At 39.9% G+C, this 17,988-nt stretch overlaps 1 protein-coding gene across 1 annotated transcript; it reads right to left on the bottom strand.

The window, feature by feature from the left end:
* Positions 1-16,254: 16,254 nt before the first annotated feature.
* On the bottom strand, positions 16,255-17,604 carry LOC130467934 (suppressor of mec-8 and unc-52 protein homolog 2-like). The gene is made up of 3 exons (XM_056837053.1): positions 17,482-17,604; positions 17,278-17,367; positions 16,255-16,700 (listed from the first exon to the last, which is right to left on the bottom strand). Exons 1-3 carry the CDS (start codon positions 17,599-17,601, stop codon positions 16,671-16,673), a joined length of 240 nt encoding a protein of 79 aa, XP_056693031.1. The 5' UTR covers positions 17,602-17,604; the 3' UTR covers positions 16,255-16,670.
* Between the last annotated feature and the right edge of the window lie 384 nt (positions 17,605-17,988).

A 17,988-nucleotide genomic window follows, 5' to 3' on the forward strand; every position in this document is an offset into this window, starting at 1 on the left:
TCCTTAATGTAGGAGTCGTGTGGCTTGCATTTTGAATTTGGGCGATAAGTAGTCTTTGCCTCTTTTACACATGCTCTTTGGTCGTTCCCGCATTAGTGCAATATGCCTTACTCTCTTTTTTTAGACTTGTACCGTGGGATGGTTGAACTTATGGTGCGACGTAGGCTTGTGTGGCCTAAGCGCATGTATTAGAACATTTCTCCAGGTGTTGGGATATCATTATTTTTTGTATTGGAGTACTTCATCACGCCTCGTTCAGGTGCTCGAACAAGTGTAGCACCTTCTGCGTGGGTGTGCACGGCTTATTACTTCGTTCGATGCGAGGATTCATGGATGTTTCTTTCTTGTTTTTACACTTGGGAAACTTTGGCAAGCCAAGAGAATCAGCGCCCAGGCTGGGGCGTTAAAGATATCGGCGCCCAGCTCTGGGCGTTGAAAATGATTTCTGGGCAGAATTTGACAGTTTTTTTTATCCTTGATTTTTCTTTTGCTTTTGCTTTGGAACGACGTAGACTGTGTAACGGGTGCTTGTAGGGCGAGCGTTATGTGCAGTAGTTTGATTGGAGTTTTGGTGACTCGCGATTTTCAGTTACCCTTGTTAGTGGGGTGACTTTATATATTCTAAGTAGTGCTTAGAATTTGGGAGGGGTTGTAGCCATTCTAAGGTTCGTTTTACACGATTAAAGCTTAGGATTGTGCCCCTATGACATGTGTATAGCATTAGCGTCGAGAATTTGCGATAAAATCGTCATTTCGAGCATTTTTAGAGTGCTTTTCTCAAGCCCCCAATTGTAGCTACGGGACTGGCTTGGTGCTATAATGCTTGGCATACGTTTTTATGCGTTCATGGTGACATGGATCATGAATAGTTTGAACCAGACTCGTTTAGTGCGAGGTACGTTCGAGTAGTGATTTGCTACTTCTCTTGTAAATGTCGTATTGTGCGATATTGCCATGGTCAAGGTAGTCACATGTTGAAGTGTGCCTTGGCCAAAAGCTAGGTGCCTTTCTTTACCCATAATGATATTTAGAAATCTCTTTGACTCACTTGCAACATCGAGATAAACGCATACTTAGCTTAAACCAACGACACTTTATTATGTTCGAAGAAATTATTTGAAATCCGAGTCCTACTGTGTACAATCCGAGGTGTCCTAAGTAAGTTGACTTATAGAAGGGTTCGTATAGGATTACATGAGTGAACCAAAATACTGTTTACGATTTTTGGAATGCTGTCTAAGGATTTGTTGGAAGCCAGGGTGCAGGCGTCAAGATATACTTGTGTCCGTTTGGCATATGCTTTAGGCTTTTAGGGCCATCTTTTCCGGAATTGCGGGAATATAAACCGTTTTCAAATTGACTTAGATTTACTTGGTGTATGTCTGCACAAAAGGTCAAGGTGTACTTAGTTCTTTCCCTAGCTCTTTCATTTCAATCTTTAGCCCCCAGTTGCTATTATGTCTTCTCATTAATGATGCTTTCAGATTTCGATTTTAGATGCCCGTGTCATATGCCTGAGTAGGGTGAGCCTTGGTTAAGTGCCAAGTCCTATTGACAATGTCTGTTTTTTTTGAAAGGAGATTAGCAAGCATTCGAATTACCATGAACGGGTGCCCTGAGTTCGAAGGAACGATGGGGCGATGCCGTAGAACAATCTTCTTTATTGCAAGCTTACTGCCTTTACTACTTGTTGGCGATCATGACTGTGTCTAGTGGTGAAAGAAGGCCTTTAAGCGAACGACTATGTCTAGTGGTGAAAGAAGGTTTTTAAGCGAACGACTATGTCTAGTGGTGAAAGAAGGTTTTTAAGTGAGTTAGTTCGCTTTAGGGAGGGTCAAGTCGAGTACTTTAGAGGTCATGGACGCTCGCGCTAGCCCCCATTCAATTGAGGCAAAGCGATCTTTTGAGTATTGGCTAAGTGCCTAGGAGTGTGAGTGCTCCTTCTGGCAAGGGTACGTGCCCTTATTATTTTTCGATGTGTGCTCATTTTGGCATCTTAATGACTTGGATTCTTCCTTTGGCTTAAATTTTTCTTTCGACTTGGATTGCAAGTAATTAAATTTCAATAAGGGACTCTATTTTTTATTCTTCTCATTCTATGGGTTTTAACATTTTTGCCAATTGGTTGGACCGAATCATGGATTGCCTGCGTATCCGCCTTAAATAGATTTAATTTGGAATCAGGTCTTGCGTAGTTCTTAGCCAGAAAATGGTTTCTTAGAATGCCGATTTTAAACAAGTACGTTCGAGTGGACTCGTAATGTTTGAAATAGGGTGAAATAAGTGTATGAAAATTTTGGAGCGTATACGATCTTCTACCCCCCAAGTGTTCGTTATTTTTCCGCATGTATATAGGAAAATATACGAGCACTTTTAGGAATTGGGAGTTGAAAGCAAGAACGGCGCCCAGGGCTGGGCGCTATTATTTTCGGTGCCCAGGTCTGGGCATTGAAAGAGTGTTCTTGGCTGCCTTTTTTGCGCTGCTCCTTTTCGTTTTGTGCCAAACATTTGCGAATCTTTTTTGTGCGCTAAATGCTTCTTTTTCTTTTTAGACGAACTTTAAAGGCGCTTTGCAAAGTTTCTTTTTTATTATTTACATTTTTTTTTTGTACTTTTCATTTGTCTTCTTTATTTATTCGTGACTCAAGACGGTTTGAAAGATGGGTTGAATGAGATAGGATAATTTGTATAGGTATTGGTCAAGCATGAGGATTATATCTGCTAGGACTCACAATTTGCAGCCTCAAGCTAGTGTCATGAGTTTACATCAACCAAGGCCAATGAGTAGCATGGGGACGGCTCAAGGATGTATCCAAACAAGTTATATGGTCATTATGCTAATGGTGGTGTAAGAGCAGGTTTGGGCTTTGGAAATAATGGGTATGACGCACGTGTCAATGGCCGTACGTGGTTTGCAGTTGATAACAAGTTCAAGAACAAGAGTCGAGGTAATGGTTTCTTGGGTTATGGCAATGGGAACATGGATGGGTTAAATGAGCTGAACAGGGGCCCCAGAGCGAAGGCGTCTAAGAACATAAGGATTGGAAAGGGTAGACATTGTAGAACTTTATGTAGTTTTTGTGGCATGATTTGGATTGGTTGACTCAACTCTTTTCCTTCGTTTACTTGGGTAAATTTCGCACTTTGGGAGGTACGGGCTAAGTATTTCATGGCTCGCTCTCTTCGCTCTCCCTTTTCTCTTTCTATTTTCTCTTTCTATTTTCTCTTTTCGCTTGGGATTTCTCCCCAACATAAATCCTACAAATTTTTTTATTTGGGCTAAAAGGTATATGGTTGTGGTCTTTGAGTCACGAGGCGAGACTGAGTGAGCCTCGTTTGGTAGGCCTATAGTGGACCTTTAACTTTAGTAGGCCTAGGGTGGACCTTTAGCTTTAGTAGGTCTAGGGTGGACCTTTTAAATTGTCTTACTTTGCAAGCGTATTTAGTCGTTTCTTAAAATGTGCAAATAGCGTAGATTCGAAATCTTGTTTTCACCTTATTGAAATTTAACGAAAGAATTACATCGAAATTATTTTTTTTTGCTTCTTTTCAGATTCCAGTTTTCGGGATTTAATTGGAAGTTGTGATTTAGACTCGAACTTTCATTAATTTTTCTGATTATAACCCGTGTAGGAATATAAGGAGGTGGCCTAGACTCAAAATAATGACGTGGCGTAAGCCTATAATACTTGACCAAGCAACTTTCAGACTTAGGCTAATTGGACCATAACTTTCGTTGGTTGACACTTTAGATTTTAATCCTTGGGTGTTCATTTGTCGTGCGCCATTTTGCTTAATGTTGGAAAGGTAGTTAGTTGGGGAGATCGAATTTTTATTTTTGCAAGACTAGAATCATTAGTGCGGCTTCCCTCTTAGTGTGTATTGCTTTACCCCGATGGTAGCCTTATGGCATGCCGATTTGGGTATTTTCATGGTTCGTCATGTTGCATTCATGGAAAATCTTTTAGTCCGTACTTAGGAGTACTTCAAGGAGCGAGTGGCTCGAGAGAACTATGATAGTCGTGACCCAATGTGATCATAAGCCTTGAGGCCATTAATTTTTTTCTTTGCCAATGGTATTGATACCTTAGGCTCACTTTGGGGGTTGTGCGACTATGGAAGAATGATTTTCAGAATGTGACTGTTTCCATTTTGCAAATACTATAATATATTCTTTTTTATTGGTGAGAGAGAATATTGAGGCCGTAGATTCTTAGCAAGGGATGACAATTACATATGGGTGCTTATTGATTTAAATGTTAGGAAGGGAGACTCAATATGGTTTAACCTTTTAACTTGCAGAACGACACCAAGCATTAGGACCGATTCTATGGATAAGACAACTAAGACTTAGGATTTAGATTGTACTTTGGCATAGCCTAGTCTAGACTCGGATTTATTTTTTTATACAAACATTATTTTTCCTTGAAAACTCTATTTGAACATTATTTTTTGAATACTTTGCCCATGTGACATTCAAGGTCATTTAATTAGCATGCTCAGTTTTGGTGCCGAACATTGTCGTCGTAAGAGGCCTATCAACGACACAAAGAGTTATTTATTGTTATTTTTTTTAGTCGCTTTTAGAATCGAGTGCCTTTTCATACGCCCTCGCAGCAATTTTTTTACGAAAAGTTTTTTTTGCTACGTATCTTCTTTATGCGCGGGCACCAAGGCTGCTGTGCCTGACCAAAAGGCCAGGCATCAACTTCAGCGCCCAGCGAAGGGCGTGAGAAAATATTGGCGCCCAGCCAGGGGCGTTGAAAATGCGTCCCTGGCTGGTCCTCGTCTTTCGTCTGCGTATATCTTTTCGTTTATGCAACTTGATTTTGCGTGCTTGCCTAATAACGTCCTTTACGCGTTATGCAGCGTGTGTGGGATTCGTTACGGCCATCCCGAGCGTCGCTTATTTTTGTGGCGATCAATCGGGTTTGCGGAACACGTATTTTGGTATAACTCTTTGGCCAACTAGTTTATGAATGTTTAGGCAACTTTTAAGGTCGTTGGTTTTCTAGCATTATTTGTCACACACAATCACATAATTCTCTACACATAACTAACATTACATCATGAGGCAAAATAATAATATGTCATGTAGTTTATGATAGGCTTCTATGGGTAGTATTTGCGCCGGCTTGGTACCGCTTCTATCATAGATCCAACACATGCCCCGGTCGAGGTAGTGCCTTCAACAGACGAATTTGGCCCAAGAGGCCAATCACGATGTAAGCCAAGGGTAATGAGAGGGACCTAGTGGGCGAGCGATTGGGTTTGGGACGGGTGTACTACTAGCGAAAAGTGCCGAATGGACAACATTCGAAGCGTATGCACCCCCCGGTTGGCGATGGGTATCCTTAGTCCCAACTCCCGAGATGAAACATCCAAGGGAGCCAAGATTCGTTATGCGTTTCTGTCCGTTCACATTAATATGCTGATTTTCAGGTCGTCCCAACTTGATGGGGAAATAAACGCGGGGTAGGATCGTTTCACCCTTCGGCTATTTTGATTACCTACGAGCACGAGTATTTCCTTCACTATCCCCAGTGGAGTCGCCACTGTGAGGGGGTCGAAAAAGCACGAGGCTAATGCGTGACCTCGTCCCTCGTGGGCGTGACGTTTCTTTTTGTCAAATCAAGTGTAATTGGATTTCCTGTGAGTTTACACCCAATTGACTAGTAATATAGGAGTCGCCATTCCGTTTTTAACGACAATGAGAAAAACTGACAAAACCCGGTTATCGTGACATAAAGGGAGTGCAATTATGTTTGACCACGACGGCCATAGGTTCCCTTGTGATCCCTGGTGTGGGGATCTCTCAACGTACACCCGCAAGGTAGAGATTGAGGGTTCGGGGGACTGTAACTACCGAGAGGAGTACTCGCTCTTCGATAACTCCAGAGGCAGGATATCCTTACTAGCTCAGCATAAATAATTGAAGGGACATGCGTTAACTATTAAACTAATCTGAATTGATTTTAGCAATATGCAACACATAGTACTAGATCGATCGTGATTATCTTGTTTAGAATGATTTAAGGGACCTAGCATAATAGTTCAATTGCCCCAGATATTATCTTTATTAGGCGTGATAAAACAATCAGATTTAATAGTTTAACAATTTTATATAAGGGTGAGGAAAGCGATTAAATCATGCGAAGGGACACATTACGACGTACCCTTGAGAGGTGCGTCACGGTTCTCAGAAAACTAACCACCTTGGCTTTGCTATTTTTCCTTTTATTTAACGAATCTCAAGTTTCCAGGCTTAATTCTTCAGCTACAAGGGACAGGATACGTTCTGTTCGATTTTTTGATCGATTGCGACAGAACGCGGGATCAATTTCGCAGCGTGAGGCTTAGGCTTAGGGGTTGGAGTCAATACTCAAAATATGAATTGTGTGTTGTGTGTCCTCTTCACGTCGAATTTGGGGCTGTATTTATAGGGAAGAGTTCGTGGAAAGATAGAATTTTAGAGCTCTAATCCAAGAAGAATTAGGAGAGAACACGTACCCAGGTAATTTCAGCGCCCAGGGATGGGCGTTAACGTTTTCGGCGCCCAGCTCTGGGCGTTGATAATGGGATCCAGGCAATTTCAGCGCCCAGGGATGGGCGTTGAAAATGATGTTTGGGCCGAGTTCTTTGTCAGATTTGGACTCTTAGAATCCGGAGTGTTTGAGACTTATCCGAGTCTTTTAGTGCGTATTAACTTTATGACGGAATGCGTCTGGGCCCGTTACAAACTCTAGGTTCGTTAGGATTTTAATCAATACGTAACTCTTATTTTTCGAATTATACTAGGAATAGGATTCCTCTTGCAAATTCTATCTCTTTTAGGATTTATGTTGGAGTGCAACACCAAATTCTGACAGGTTTCTATCTTTTATGACTTGCCACTTTTAACAACTACCTATTATGGCAGTTACTATTTTTAGCAGGTTTCTATAAATAGCAATTTTGGTTGAAATGAAAAGGGTGATTGAGATTCGTTATTTTATAGGAGATGCGTTGCCAAGTAGAGATTTTATGTTCTCATCACCGAACCTTCCCTTTCGGGAATGGGGACAAAAGTAGGTGTCTACAGTACCCTTGCCAGAAGGAGCACTCACACTCCTAGGCACTTAGCCAATACTCAAAAGATCGCTTTGCCTCAATTAAATGGGGGCTAGCGCGAGCGTCCATGACCTCTAAAGTACTCGACTTGACCCTCCCTAAAGCAAAGTAACTCACTTAAAGACCTTCTTTCACCACTAGACACAGTCATAATCGCCAACAAGTAGTAAAGGCAGTAAGCTTGCAATAAAGAGGATTGTTCTATGGCATCGCCCCATCGTTCCTTCAAACTCAGGGCACCCGTTCATGGTAATTCAAATGCTTGCGAATCCCCTTTGAAAAAATCAGACATTGTCAATAGGACTTGGCACTTAACCAAGGCTCACCCTACTCAGACATATGACACGGGCATCTAAAATCGAAATTTGAAAGCATCATTAATGAGAAGACATAATAGCAACTGGGGGCTAAAAATTCAAATGAAAGAGCTAGGGAAAGAACTAAGTATACCTTGACCTTTTGTGCAGACATACACCAAGTAAATCTAAGTCAATTTGAAAGAGGTTTATATTCCCGCAATTCTGGAAACGATGGCCCTAAAAGCCTAAAGCACGTGCCACACGGGCACAAGTAATATCTTGACGCCTGCACCCTGGCTTCCAGCAAATCCTTAGTCAGCATTCCGATAATCGTAACAGTATTTTGATTCACTCATGTAATCCTATACGAACCCTTCTATAAGTCAACTTACTAAGGACACCTCGGATTGTACACAGTAGGACTCGGATTTCAAATAATTTTCAAAGACTTCTTCGAACATAATAAAGTGTCGTTGGTTTAAGCTAAGTATGCGTTTATCTCGATGTTGCAAGTGAGTCAAAAAGATTTCTAAATATGATTAAGGGTAAAGAAAGGCACCTAGCTTTTGGTCAAGGCACACTTCAACATGTGACTACCTTGACCATGGCAATGTCGCACAATGCGACGTTTACAAGAGAAGTAGCAAATCACTACTCGAACGTACCTCGCACTAAACGAGTCTGGTTCAAACTATTCATGATCCTTGTCACCATGAATGCATAAAAGCGTATGCCAAGCATTATAGCACCAAGCCAATCCCGTAGCTACAATTGGGGGCTTGAGAAAAACACTCTAAAAATGCTCGAAATGACGATTTTATCGCAAATTCTCGACGCTAATGCTATACACACGTCATAGGGGCACAATCCTAAGGTTTGATCGTGTAAAACGAACCTTAGAATGGCTACAACCCCTCCCAAATTCTAAGCGCTACTTACAATATATAAAGTCACCCCACTAACAAGGGTAACTGAAAATCGCGAGTCACCAAAACTCCGATCAAACTACTGCACATAACGCTCGCCCTACAAGCGCCCGTTACACAGTCTACGTTGTTCCAAAGCAAAAGCGAAAGAAAAATCAAGGATAAAAAAAAAACATCTATGAATCCTCGCATCGAACGAATTAATAAGCCGTGCACACCCACGCAGAAGGTGCTACACTTGTTCGAGCACCTGAACGAGGCGTGATGAAGTACTCCAATGCAAAAAATAATAATGATATCCCAACACCTGGGGGAATGTTCTAGGACACGCTGTTAGGCCACACAAGCCTACGTCGCACCATAAGTTCAACCATCCCACGGTACAAGTCTAAAAAAAAAAAAAGAGTAAGGCATATGCACTAATGCGGGCACGACCAAGAGCATGAGGCAAAGACTACTTATCGCCCAAATTCAAAATGCAAGCCACACGACTTCTACATTAAGGATTAAAGGTAGCAAAATATTACCTACCGCGGAAGGGATAGCTCGCACCTACACGAGCGGGACCCCAAGGCATCTTTCTCGAAAGAACCTACAAAAATCGTACGCCAAAAGGAAGCATCCCAACATGCATACTTGGGGGCTCCAAGCTACGAAACAACCATAGCGAAATAAAAAAATCTCGAAGCAAATGTTTGAACAATCGAAAGGGCACGATGTTTGAGCCCACTTCATGAATGGGCCTGAACCCTATCAAGCTTCTAAGCAAACTATTCAAAATCAGTCATTGCTCCTCGGGCCATATAGACTCGCCCAACTATTGCAATAACGGTACGCCTTAAGAGCAACAGTTCCTTTAAATAATCGCCCCAAAGCGACAAACACCGTAGTCCACCAATCGGCTACGGCTTCTTGAGAAATCATCACGAGAAAGTCCTGCCTGGGACGCACTTTCAACGCCCAAGACCAGGCGCCAGATATTCCTAGACTACGCTGTACGAAGTCCCGTGTTTGGATAATCTCAAAAGATAAAACCGGATTACGACCTCAAGACAAAGGTCGCCGTTGACACTTATACATAGTCCCCTAATCAAGGACCCAGGTAGTGGCAAAATTGAGCCGTAAAGACTAGCTCAAAACCATGAAAGATGATGACCACGAGACAATGGTCCGTCTAAGCACGTTGTCAACCCACATTCAGGTTGCAACTAAATCCGAGCATCCCTCGAAAGAATTTGCTCTTACAAGAATGAATAAAATGAAATTCTCCAAAAAAAAATCACAAGAACAAATGAAATAGGGACTTGCCCACCTTAATCGGGCAAGATCGCGGCACGTACCACGCGAGTCCCAAATCGAAAAGACGAATTCAGGTTCGCTCACCTCCAGCGGGCGGGGCGTCCACCCTTAGCGGACAGGGCTCGCCCACCTTCAGCGAGCGGGGTCTGCGTCACTAAACCGCACAGGTCCTCAGTTTTCGAAAATGAAAAGAAAATAAATTCTTCAAAAAAAAAACAAAAACAGGCTCCCCATCTTCAGCCGGCGGGGTCTACATCACAAACCGCGTAGATCCTTATTTTCAAAACATCAAAACAGATTCGTCCACTTCTATCGGACGGGGCGTCCACCCTCAGCGGACAGGCTCGCCCACCTTCAGCGGGCGGGGTTTGCGCCACTAACCGCGCAGGTCCTTAGTCGTTGCAGCGATAAATTTTCCTGGTTTTTCCTTTTCCAAAAATCAAAGGATGGTTTCCCTTTTCCAAAAATCAAAGGATGAATAGCTACTCCTGGTATTACCCATCCGCCAGGAGAATTTATAAACAAATACAAATCTTTGGTATCATCTTCGATACTGAGATATACCATAAGACCAATATGTTGATTCGAGATCTCGCTATCAACTTCTTGGCCTAAAAAAAGTAATCTTTCTCGATAAAGTCGGTTGATTAGGGTAAAATTGTATCCCTTAGGAACCGTACAGGCACCTTTTGATGCATACGGTTCAAACAAAATTTTTGAAAAAAAAAATCAATGTGTAGATTCAAAATCAAAGGATGGTTTCCCTTTTCCAAAAATCAAAGGATGGTTTCCCTTTTCCAAAAATCAAAGGATTGGTTTTCCGCTTTTCCAAAAAAGAGCGATGTGCTGGATTTTCCTTCGTTTTACGTCCTATAAAAACAAGGGGGTTTTTCTCGTTTAGCTAAACCTGAAAATGAGAATCTTTAAAATGTTTTACCTCGTGATTGGGCTTGGCCAGGCCTAGTTACACTTTATAGCTTTGATTTCGAAAACATCTTAGATACTTCCAATGACAAAGTGAGGGAGTTTCTATACTATCAGTTAACAAATTCCAATGACGCGTGAGGAATGTGTTAAAACTTTAAGTGATGACCCTTAAGTCAAATGTTATCACTCGGGGGCTCGTGAGACCCTCGCAAAACAGGTCACCTACGCCATGGCTTGTATGACGCACTCCGTCTAGTACTTTGACCATCGTCTCATCTCGAGACTTAGTGAAAGTGGGGGCTAACTGTAGACACCTACTTTTGTCCCCATTCCCGAAAGGGAAGGTTCGATGACGAGAACATGAATCTCCACTTGGCAACGCATCTCCTATAAAATAACGAATCGCAATCACCCTTTCATTTCAGCCAAAGCTACTATTTATAGAAACCTGCTAAGAATAGTAACTGCCGTAAAAGGTAGTTGTTAAAAGTGGCAAAGTCATAAAAGATAGAAACCTTTCAGAATTAGGTGTTGCACTCCAACATAAATCCTAAAAGAGATAGAATTTGCATTCCTGGTATAATTCGAAAATAAGAGTCACGTATTAATTAAATTCCTAATGAACCTAGAGTTCGTAACGGGCCCAGACGCATTCCGTCATAAGTTAATACGCACTAAAAGACTCGGATAAATCTCAAAAGCTCCGCGTTCTAAGAGTCCAAATCTGACAAAGAACTCGGCCCAGATCCCATTTTCAACGCCTGGATCTGGGCGCCGAAATCTTCGGCGCCCAGCCCTATGCGCTGAAAATGCCTGGGGCCGTTTTATCTCCGGATTCTTTTTTGATTCGTATCTTAAAAATCTATCTTTCCACACACTCTTTTCCTATAAATACAGCCTCAAAACCGACGTGAAAAGGACACACAATTCCATAACCTGAGTATTGACTCTAGCCTTAAGCCTAAGCCTCACGCTGCGAAATTGATCCAGCGTTCTGTCGCAATTGACCCAAAAGTCGAACAGAACGCATCCTGCCCCTTGTAGCTTGATGAATTAAGCCTAAATACTGGAAAATTTCTTAGAAACCCGAGATTCGTTAAATAAAAGGAGAAATAGCAAAGCCAAGTGGTTAGTTTTCTGAGAACCACAACGCACCTCTCAAGGGTGCGTTGTAATGTGTCCCTCATATGATTTAATTGTTAGGTTATGATACATATGACAAAACATAAATCATGCGGAAAAACCTTAATGCCAGGAAACATATTATTTACACATAATCATTTAGCATAGTTTAGGAGCATACACTTTGTAGCGTGCCCTCCCTAGCTGCGCCCGAACCGAACAAGAACAAGTCTTTAGGACTCCAAATGTCGTCCCTCCATAGATAGTCCACAGTACGTCCGGATCCGCCTCAAGTTAGACCAACTAGAATCGCCCTTAAGGTTACTAGGAATTTCGGCTATTGTGTTTGCAAGTGTATGGCTGATTTTTCTTTCAAAAACTTACCCTTTGAATACTTCAATTGTATCTATAAATTATGACCCTAGGCTCTTATTTATAGAGGTATGGAAAGGGAATTGGAATCCTAGTAGGATGCGAATTAATTAAACTTAGAATCCTATAAGAACTCTAATTAATTATTTTATCCTTTTAGGAATAGGAATTTAATCATATAACAAATCCTAATAACTTTAGGAATCGTGCATGAACACAAACACACACACGGACGGCAGCCACGAGGGCCGCCCATGCGGGTGCGTGGGAGCAGCAGCCCACGCCACGAGGCCCACACAGCCGTGGCATTGGCGCGCGCTGGGCCTGCCTTGCGGTGGGCCTGGGCGCTGCCTTGGTTGGGCGTGTGGCGCGCGTTTGGCTTGCTGGGCGATGGCCCGGCTTCGTGCTGGGCCTTCGTCCGGCAGGCCTCGTCCGATGCTAATTCGTACGATATGCTTCCGATTAAATTCCCGGTTCCGGAATTCATTTCCGATACGAACAATATTTAATATTTCCGATTCCGGAATTAATTTCCGTTTCGAACAAATATTTAATATTTCCGTTTCCGGAATTATTTTCCGATTCCGATAATATTTCCGATTCTGACAATATTTCCGTTTCCGGCAATATTTCCGATTCCGGCAATATTTCCATTTCCGATAATATTTTCCGATACGTACCATGTTTCCGTTTCCGGCAACATCTACGACTTGGATAATATTTATATTTCCGATAATATTTTCCGATACGTACCATGTTTCCGTTTCCGGCAACATCTACGACTTGGATAATATTTATATTTCCGATACGATCCATATTTCCGTTTCCGGCAATATCATCGTTTCCGGAGTATTCATTTCTTGCTTGTGACGATCTCAGCTCCCACTGAAACCAAGATCCGTCGATTCCGAATATCCATAGATGGAGTATTTAATGCCATTAAATACTTGATCCGTTTACGTACTATTTGTGTGACCCTACGGGTTCAGTCAAGAGTAAGCTGTGGATTAATATCATTAATTCCACTTGAACTGAAGCGGCCTCTAGCTAGGCATTCAGCTCACTTGATCTCACTGAATTATTAACTTGTTAATTAATACTGAACCGCATTTATTAGACTTAACATTGAATGCATACTTGGACCAAGGGCATTATTTCCTTCAGTCTCCCACTTGTCCTTAGCACTACAAAAAAACGCGACACATTGTGACGCTTTTTGGAACAAATTGCGACGGTAAAGAGTGTCGCTATTTCACATAGCGACGCTTTGGGAGAGGGTCACTATTTTCATTGCCGCTATTTACCGACGCTTTAAAGCGTCACAATTTGCAAAATATCGATGAATTTCGCCGCCGCTATTTGGGATATAGGGACTCTATAGATAGTCGCAATATTTAGGCTGCAAAAAGCGTCACTATTTGCACACTTATAGACACATTTCTCCGCCACTATAAACCATATAGAGACGCTTTAGACACCCGAAATATTTAAACTCTTATTAGAGTCCCTATATGTTTACTTTCGTGCGAGTTCTCCTCATTCCCTCCAAAATAATTTAGACCCTTTGGAGCGTCACAATTTGCATCACACACACACACACACACACACACACACACACACACACACACACACATATATATATATATATATATATATATATATATATCAATTAATCTAAAATCACAAATTATTTATAAAATATATATTGACCATAGATGATAGTAATCAAATACTCTACATACTACATTATCATAAAACACCGTAACGTCGTGCTTTGATTAATTTAGAAAAAGTGACATATAACAATATAAATCATCCATACATTAAATTAATTTCCAGAGTCTAGTTAACTAAAATAAAAGGAATATGTTAAAAGAAAAACAACTTCCTATCATCATTTCTTCTACAAGATAGTCCAAAACTAAATAAAAACTACCTCCTGACTACGTACAAACTAATTACCAAGTAAACCTATTGCTATGCTAGCTTAGCTTCAAGATAACTTGTTGATCTTGATCTACATATACCATGACCACTTGAATCATCAATAATCTGCAAAGAAAATTTAATATATATATATATATATATATATATATATATATATATATATATATATATATATATATATATATATATATATATATATATATATATATATATATATATATATATATATATATATATATATATATATATATATATATATATATATATATATATATATAAGCATGATGAACACATTTTAAAATCAAAGGAAAATTAACAATATCATTTGAATCACTCAAATTATATTTTTCAAGGTAGATCAAGCAAACACTTATTCAATCTACGATCTTTGAATAATGAGATAAATTATAGTTCAGCAAATTCAATCATACATGAACATTATTAAAAAAAAGGTCCAGGTATCTCCGCGGAAAATGAAACAAAGAAAAAAAAAGTCTAGATATCGCAGCTAGAGATCTGTGATATTTACACTTAGTTCCCTATGATTCTTCCTATCCTGCTCTTTATGGTATCGTTTACAACTTTTACAAAAGAATCAGTATGTATAACTTTAAAATTCCAAATTGCATCACTTCTAACTCTCCATATTGGTATTACTTAGGCAGGAACAGCAGTTTACTGCACCCTTTTCTGGAATCTAGAGCCTTTGTAGTCCTTCTGTAGCCATTTCAGCAGGTATAACAGATCAATTTTTGAAGTTCTTATCCCTAGCCACTGCTTAATCTGGTCTAAAGCAGCCTTGCCGTAGACACAACCAAAAGACAGGTGCTCAAGAGTTTACCAGCGGCCTAGCTCTCTATTTTAAAATTCTACGCTAGAATTGGCTTACACATTATGATGGTAATTTGGTACTTTGTTGTCGTCTGAGCTCACGATCGAATTTGGAGCCTAATCCTTTTTAGGTGGAATTTTAATGACCATGGTTAAGCCATATTTAGTGTCATTTGAAAGCTCTATTAAGCCATATTTAGTGTCATTTAAAATTATTAATAGCTTCATTCAGCATTCCTCCCACTGTCATGGTCAAAGCCTAATTATTACCAAAACTGTTAAGCTTTGCAAAGATTGGCAGGTTGTATAGCGAATTAGTTGATGCTTTGAGGTATTTTATTGAGGTAAAAATAACCAAGAACAATAACTTAAGCTAATCTGATAACTGCCATGATTTCACTTGAAATAAATCTATAATTAATCTGGCAGTCGAAAGTTTAGCCTAAATATATCTATAATTAATCTGGCAGTCGAAAGTTTAGCCTAAATATGTTTGCAAACTTATTATACTTGTAGCTATGCAAATATTTTCACTACCAGAAATTACTTTCAAGATGACAGAATTCTGATGCTATATAACTACTCGCAAGAAACAAGGATAATTACTTGAATATATACTCTATTAATCACTAACTTACAGGATCATGACGGAATGATGGATACTTACATCACATGAAGATCATTTCACAATTGTCTCCTGCATGACTTTCCTCCCAGTTACGTACTTGTGACACTCGAACATACACCTGCAAAAATGGTTGATCTGCATCGCAATAGAAAACACAAATTTCATAACTCATACCAAGAAGTATACTAAATTTATCAGTTAGACTAGTTTTTTTTATGGAGCATAGAATCACCTGTAGAAGCAATTACGGATGAAAGAATCACCTGTAGAAGCTATACAATCACACCTGCATCGATCTGTGCACAAGTTAACCATCAATATGTCAACACATAAACGTGAATGGAATGGTAGAACATAGATAAGATACATACTTCCCATCTCTAATGTGAACCGATTTACTGTCAAAGAATCACTTCTACAATAAAATCTTCCCTATATATTTGCACAAGTTAACCAACTATATGTTCAATTAGTGTTACTTTGATTGGGAAATTTACCCCATACCTTGGTAATTGGCACACAGGTCTGCAATACCAGACAACAGCTGGAAGATGAATCTTCAGGATGACTGAATGACTCAGACTGCTGTCACCAAATTAACTCAGACTCCAACCTGGGAGTTTTTTAAGTCCAAGAGCCTTCATTTGAGTCCATGCATCATTCACCCCCTCCCATCTATTCATAGCAGCAAAACTATGAGCTAGTTGTACATAATTTCCAGCACATGCAGGTTTCAGCATCATCATATCTCTTGCAACAATTTCTCCAAGTTTAACATCACCCTTCATCCGACATGCATCGAGAAGTATGCCCAAAACATCAGTTGTAGGGTTAGAGAACATTTTCCAAATGAATTCATATGCCTCCCCAATCTTTCCAGCTCGACAGAGCAGATCAACGATGCAAGCTCGATGCTCAAGTTCTGGTTTAATTCCAAAATCCCGAGTCATAGAATTGAATAAGCTCAGACCTTCAGAAACCATCCCATTGTGGCTACAAGAGAAGAGAACAAAAAGGAAAATGACACGATTTGGTTGATTCCATGAAATTAGAAAATCCGAATACAGCTTTAAAGCCATCTCCCCTTTTCCATGACTTCCATATCCTGTGATAATTGTGCTCCATGAAACAATACCATGTTTCGGATCCGTCAAAGTTGTTACATTGGATCACGCTTTCATAGGGCTCATTCAAGAATTAATCAATCTATCAGTCAACACAAAGAGTTTTGCATCCAACCTGACAGGATAAAGAAATGAAAAATAGAGGTATCTGTCATTTGTGGATTCTTAGGTAAAAATCAAATAGTCCGCAAAAAAAAAGGGAGTATTAGTATACTATAAATTATAGTAAATTTATACATAATATGTATAAGAGTCAAAAGAAATATATCTATATTAAATAGAAAATGTTTTATATGATTTCCAGTGAGATCATACAAAACAAAGATCCGAAAGAATACTGAAATGATTAAATAAAGATCCTTGGAGGATAGTCTTCCAGGTGTTAAGTAAAAATCAGTCTGCTAATTATATTATGATATAGAATCAGAAATAAGAACTGAAACTTCTTGACAGACTAGAAACTTTCTTAATACAAAAGAATCATAGATAAACACCAGATCTAAAAAAGAACAAGCCTATGACAGCAGCATAAAGCTTGTTTCATTTACCATATACTATTGTCAAAGAATGATGATGGTAAAGAGAGCACCCCTTATAGTCCTATCCAAGTTTATATAACATCAGCTTGGTGTCTAAATGAGGTATTCCACACAAACTTATAAAAGTACAATAACACTTATCCAACAACTTACCATGTCATAAATAAATGACATTCGCCCAGGAAGAAACATCTCATTAGTTTTGGCGACACTCTGAGGCTTGATTATCCATTGGTATACAGGCTGAAAGAAATTTAAGAAAATTAGTAATCATTTAAGGAAGTCACAAACTCGAAGCTATTTGACATACTACAATCAAATAGCACCAACATCTGGAAACTAAAAATATCTGAGCACCTTTGCTGTGGCTGTCCGGTATGATACAGGCTGGTCGTCCTTAACTACCCTGAAAATGACAAAGCTTTCTTTAGGGCATACATGGAAGCAATAAGATAAGACTAAAATGATTATTTGCATACAGGCATACAACTTCCCTCCCCCTGGCCATAACTAATTCATGTCTTTCAGCTATTTCTAGCATCTCACTGTACCATAAAACAGAAGAAAAATAACAGTGGGGAAAAAGGAGGAAGAAATATATATTTATTGGCTACTGCATTTTGTAGATTTTGAGGTCATACCAGGTGAAAATTCGATCATATTATTGGGCACCTTGCAGTTGTCGCTAATCACAGAGAAGGAGCGTTATGCGATCCTGTTTGCATATCAAATTTATTGGACGGGAATGTGCAGAAGACATTGGATAGAATTTAGAGAGACAGAAATTTCAATAATTTGGTAATTTCAGCAGGGATCTTGGGAGGTCTACTGAGGGTTGACATGGGACTTGTCTTTGAAATTTCA

This window comes from Spinacia oleracea, chromosome 2, assembly GCF_020520425.1.
Source record: "Spinacia oleracea cultivar Varoflay chromosome 2, BTI_SOV_V1, whole genome shotgun sequence".
Taxonomy (NCBI): Eukaryota; Viridiplantae; Streptophyta; class Magnoliopsida; order Caryophyllales; family Amaranthaceae; genus Spinacia; species Spinacia oleracea.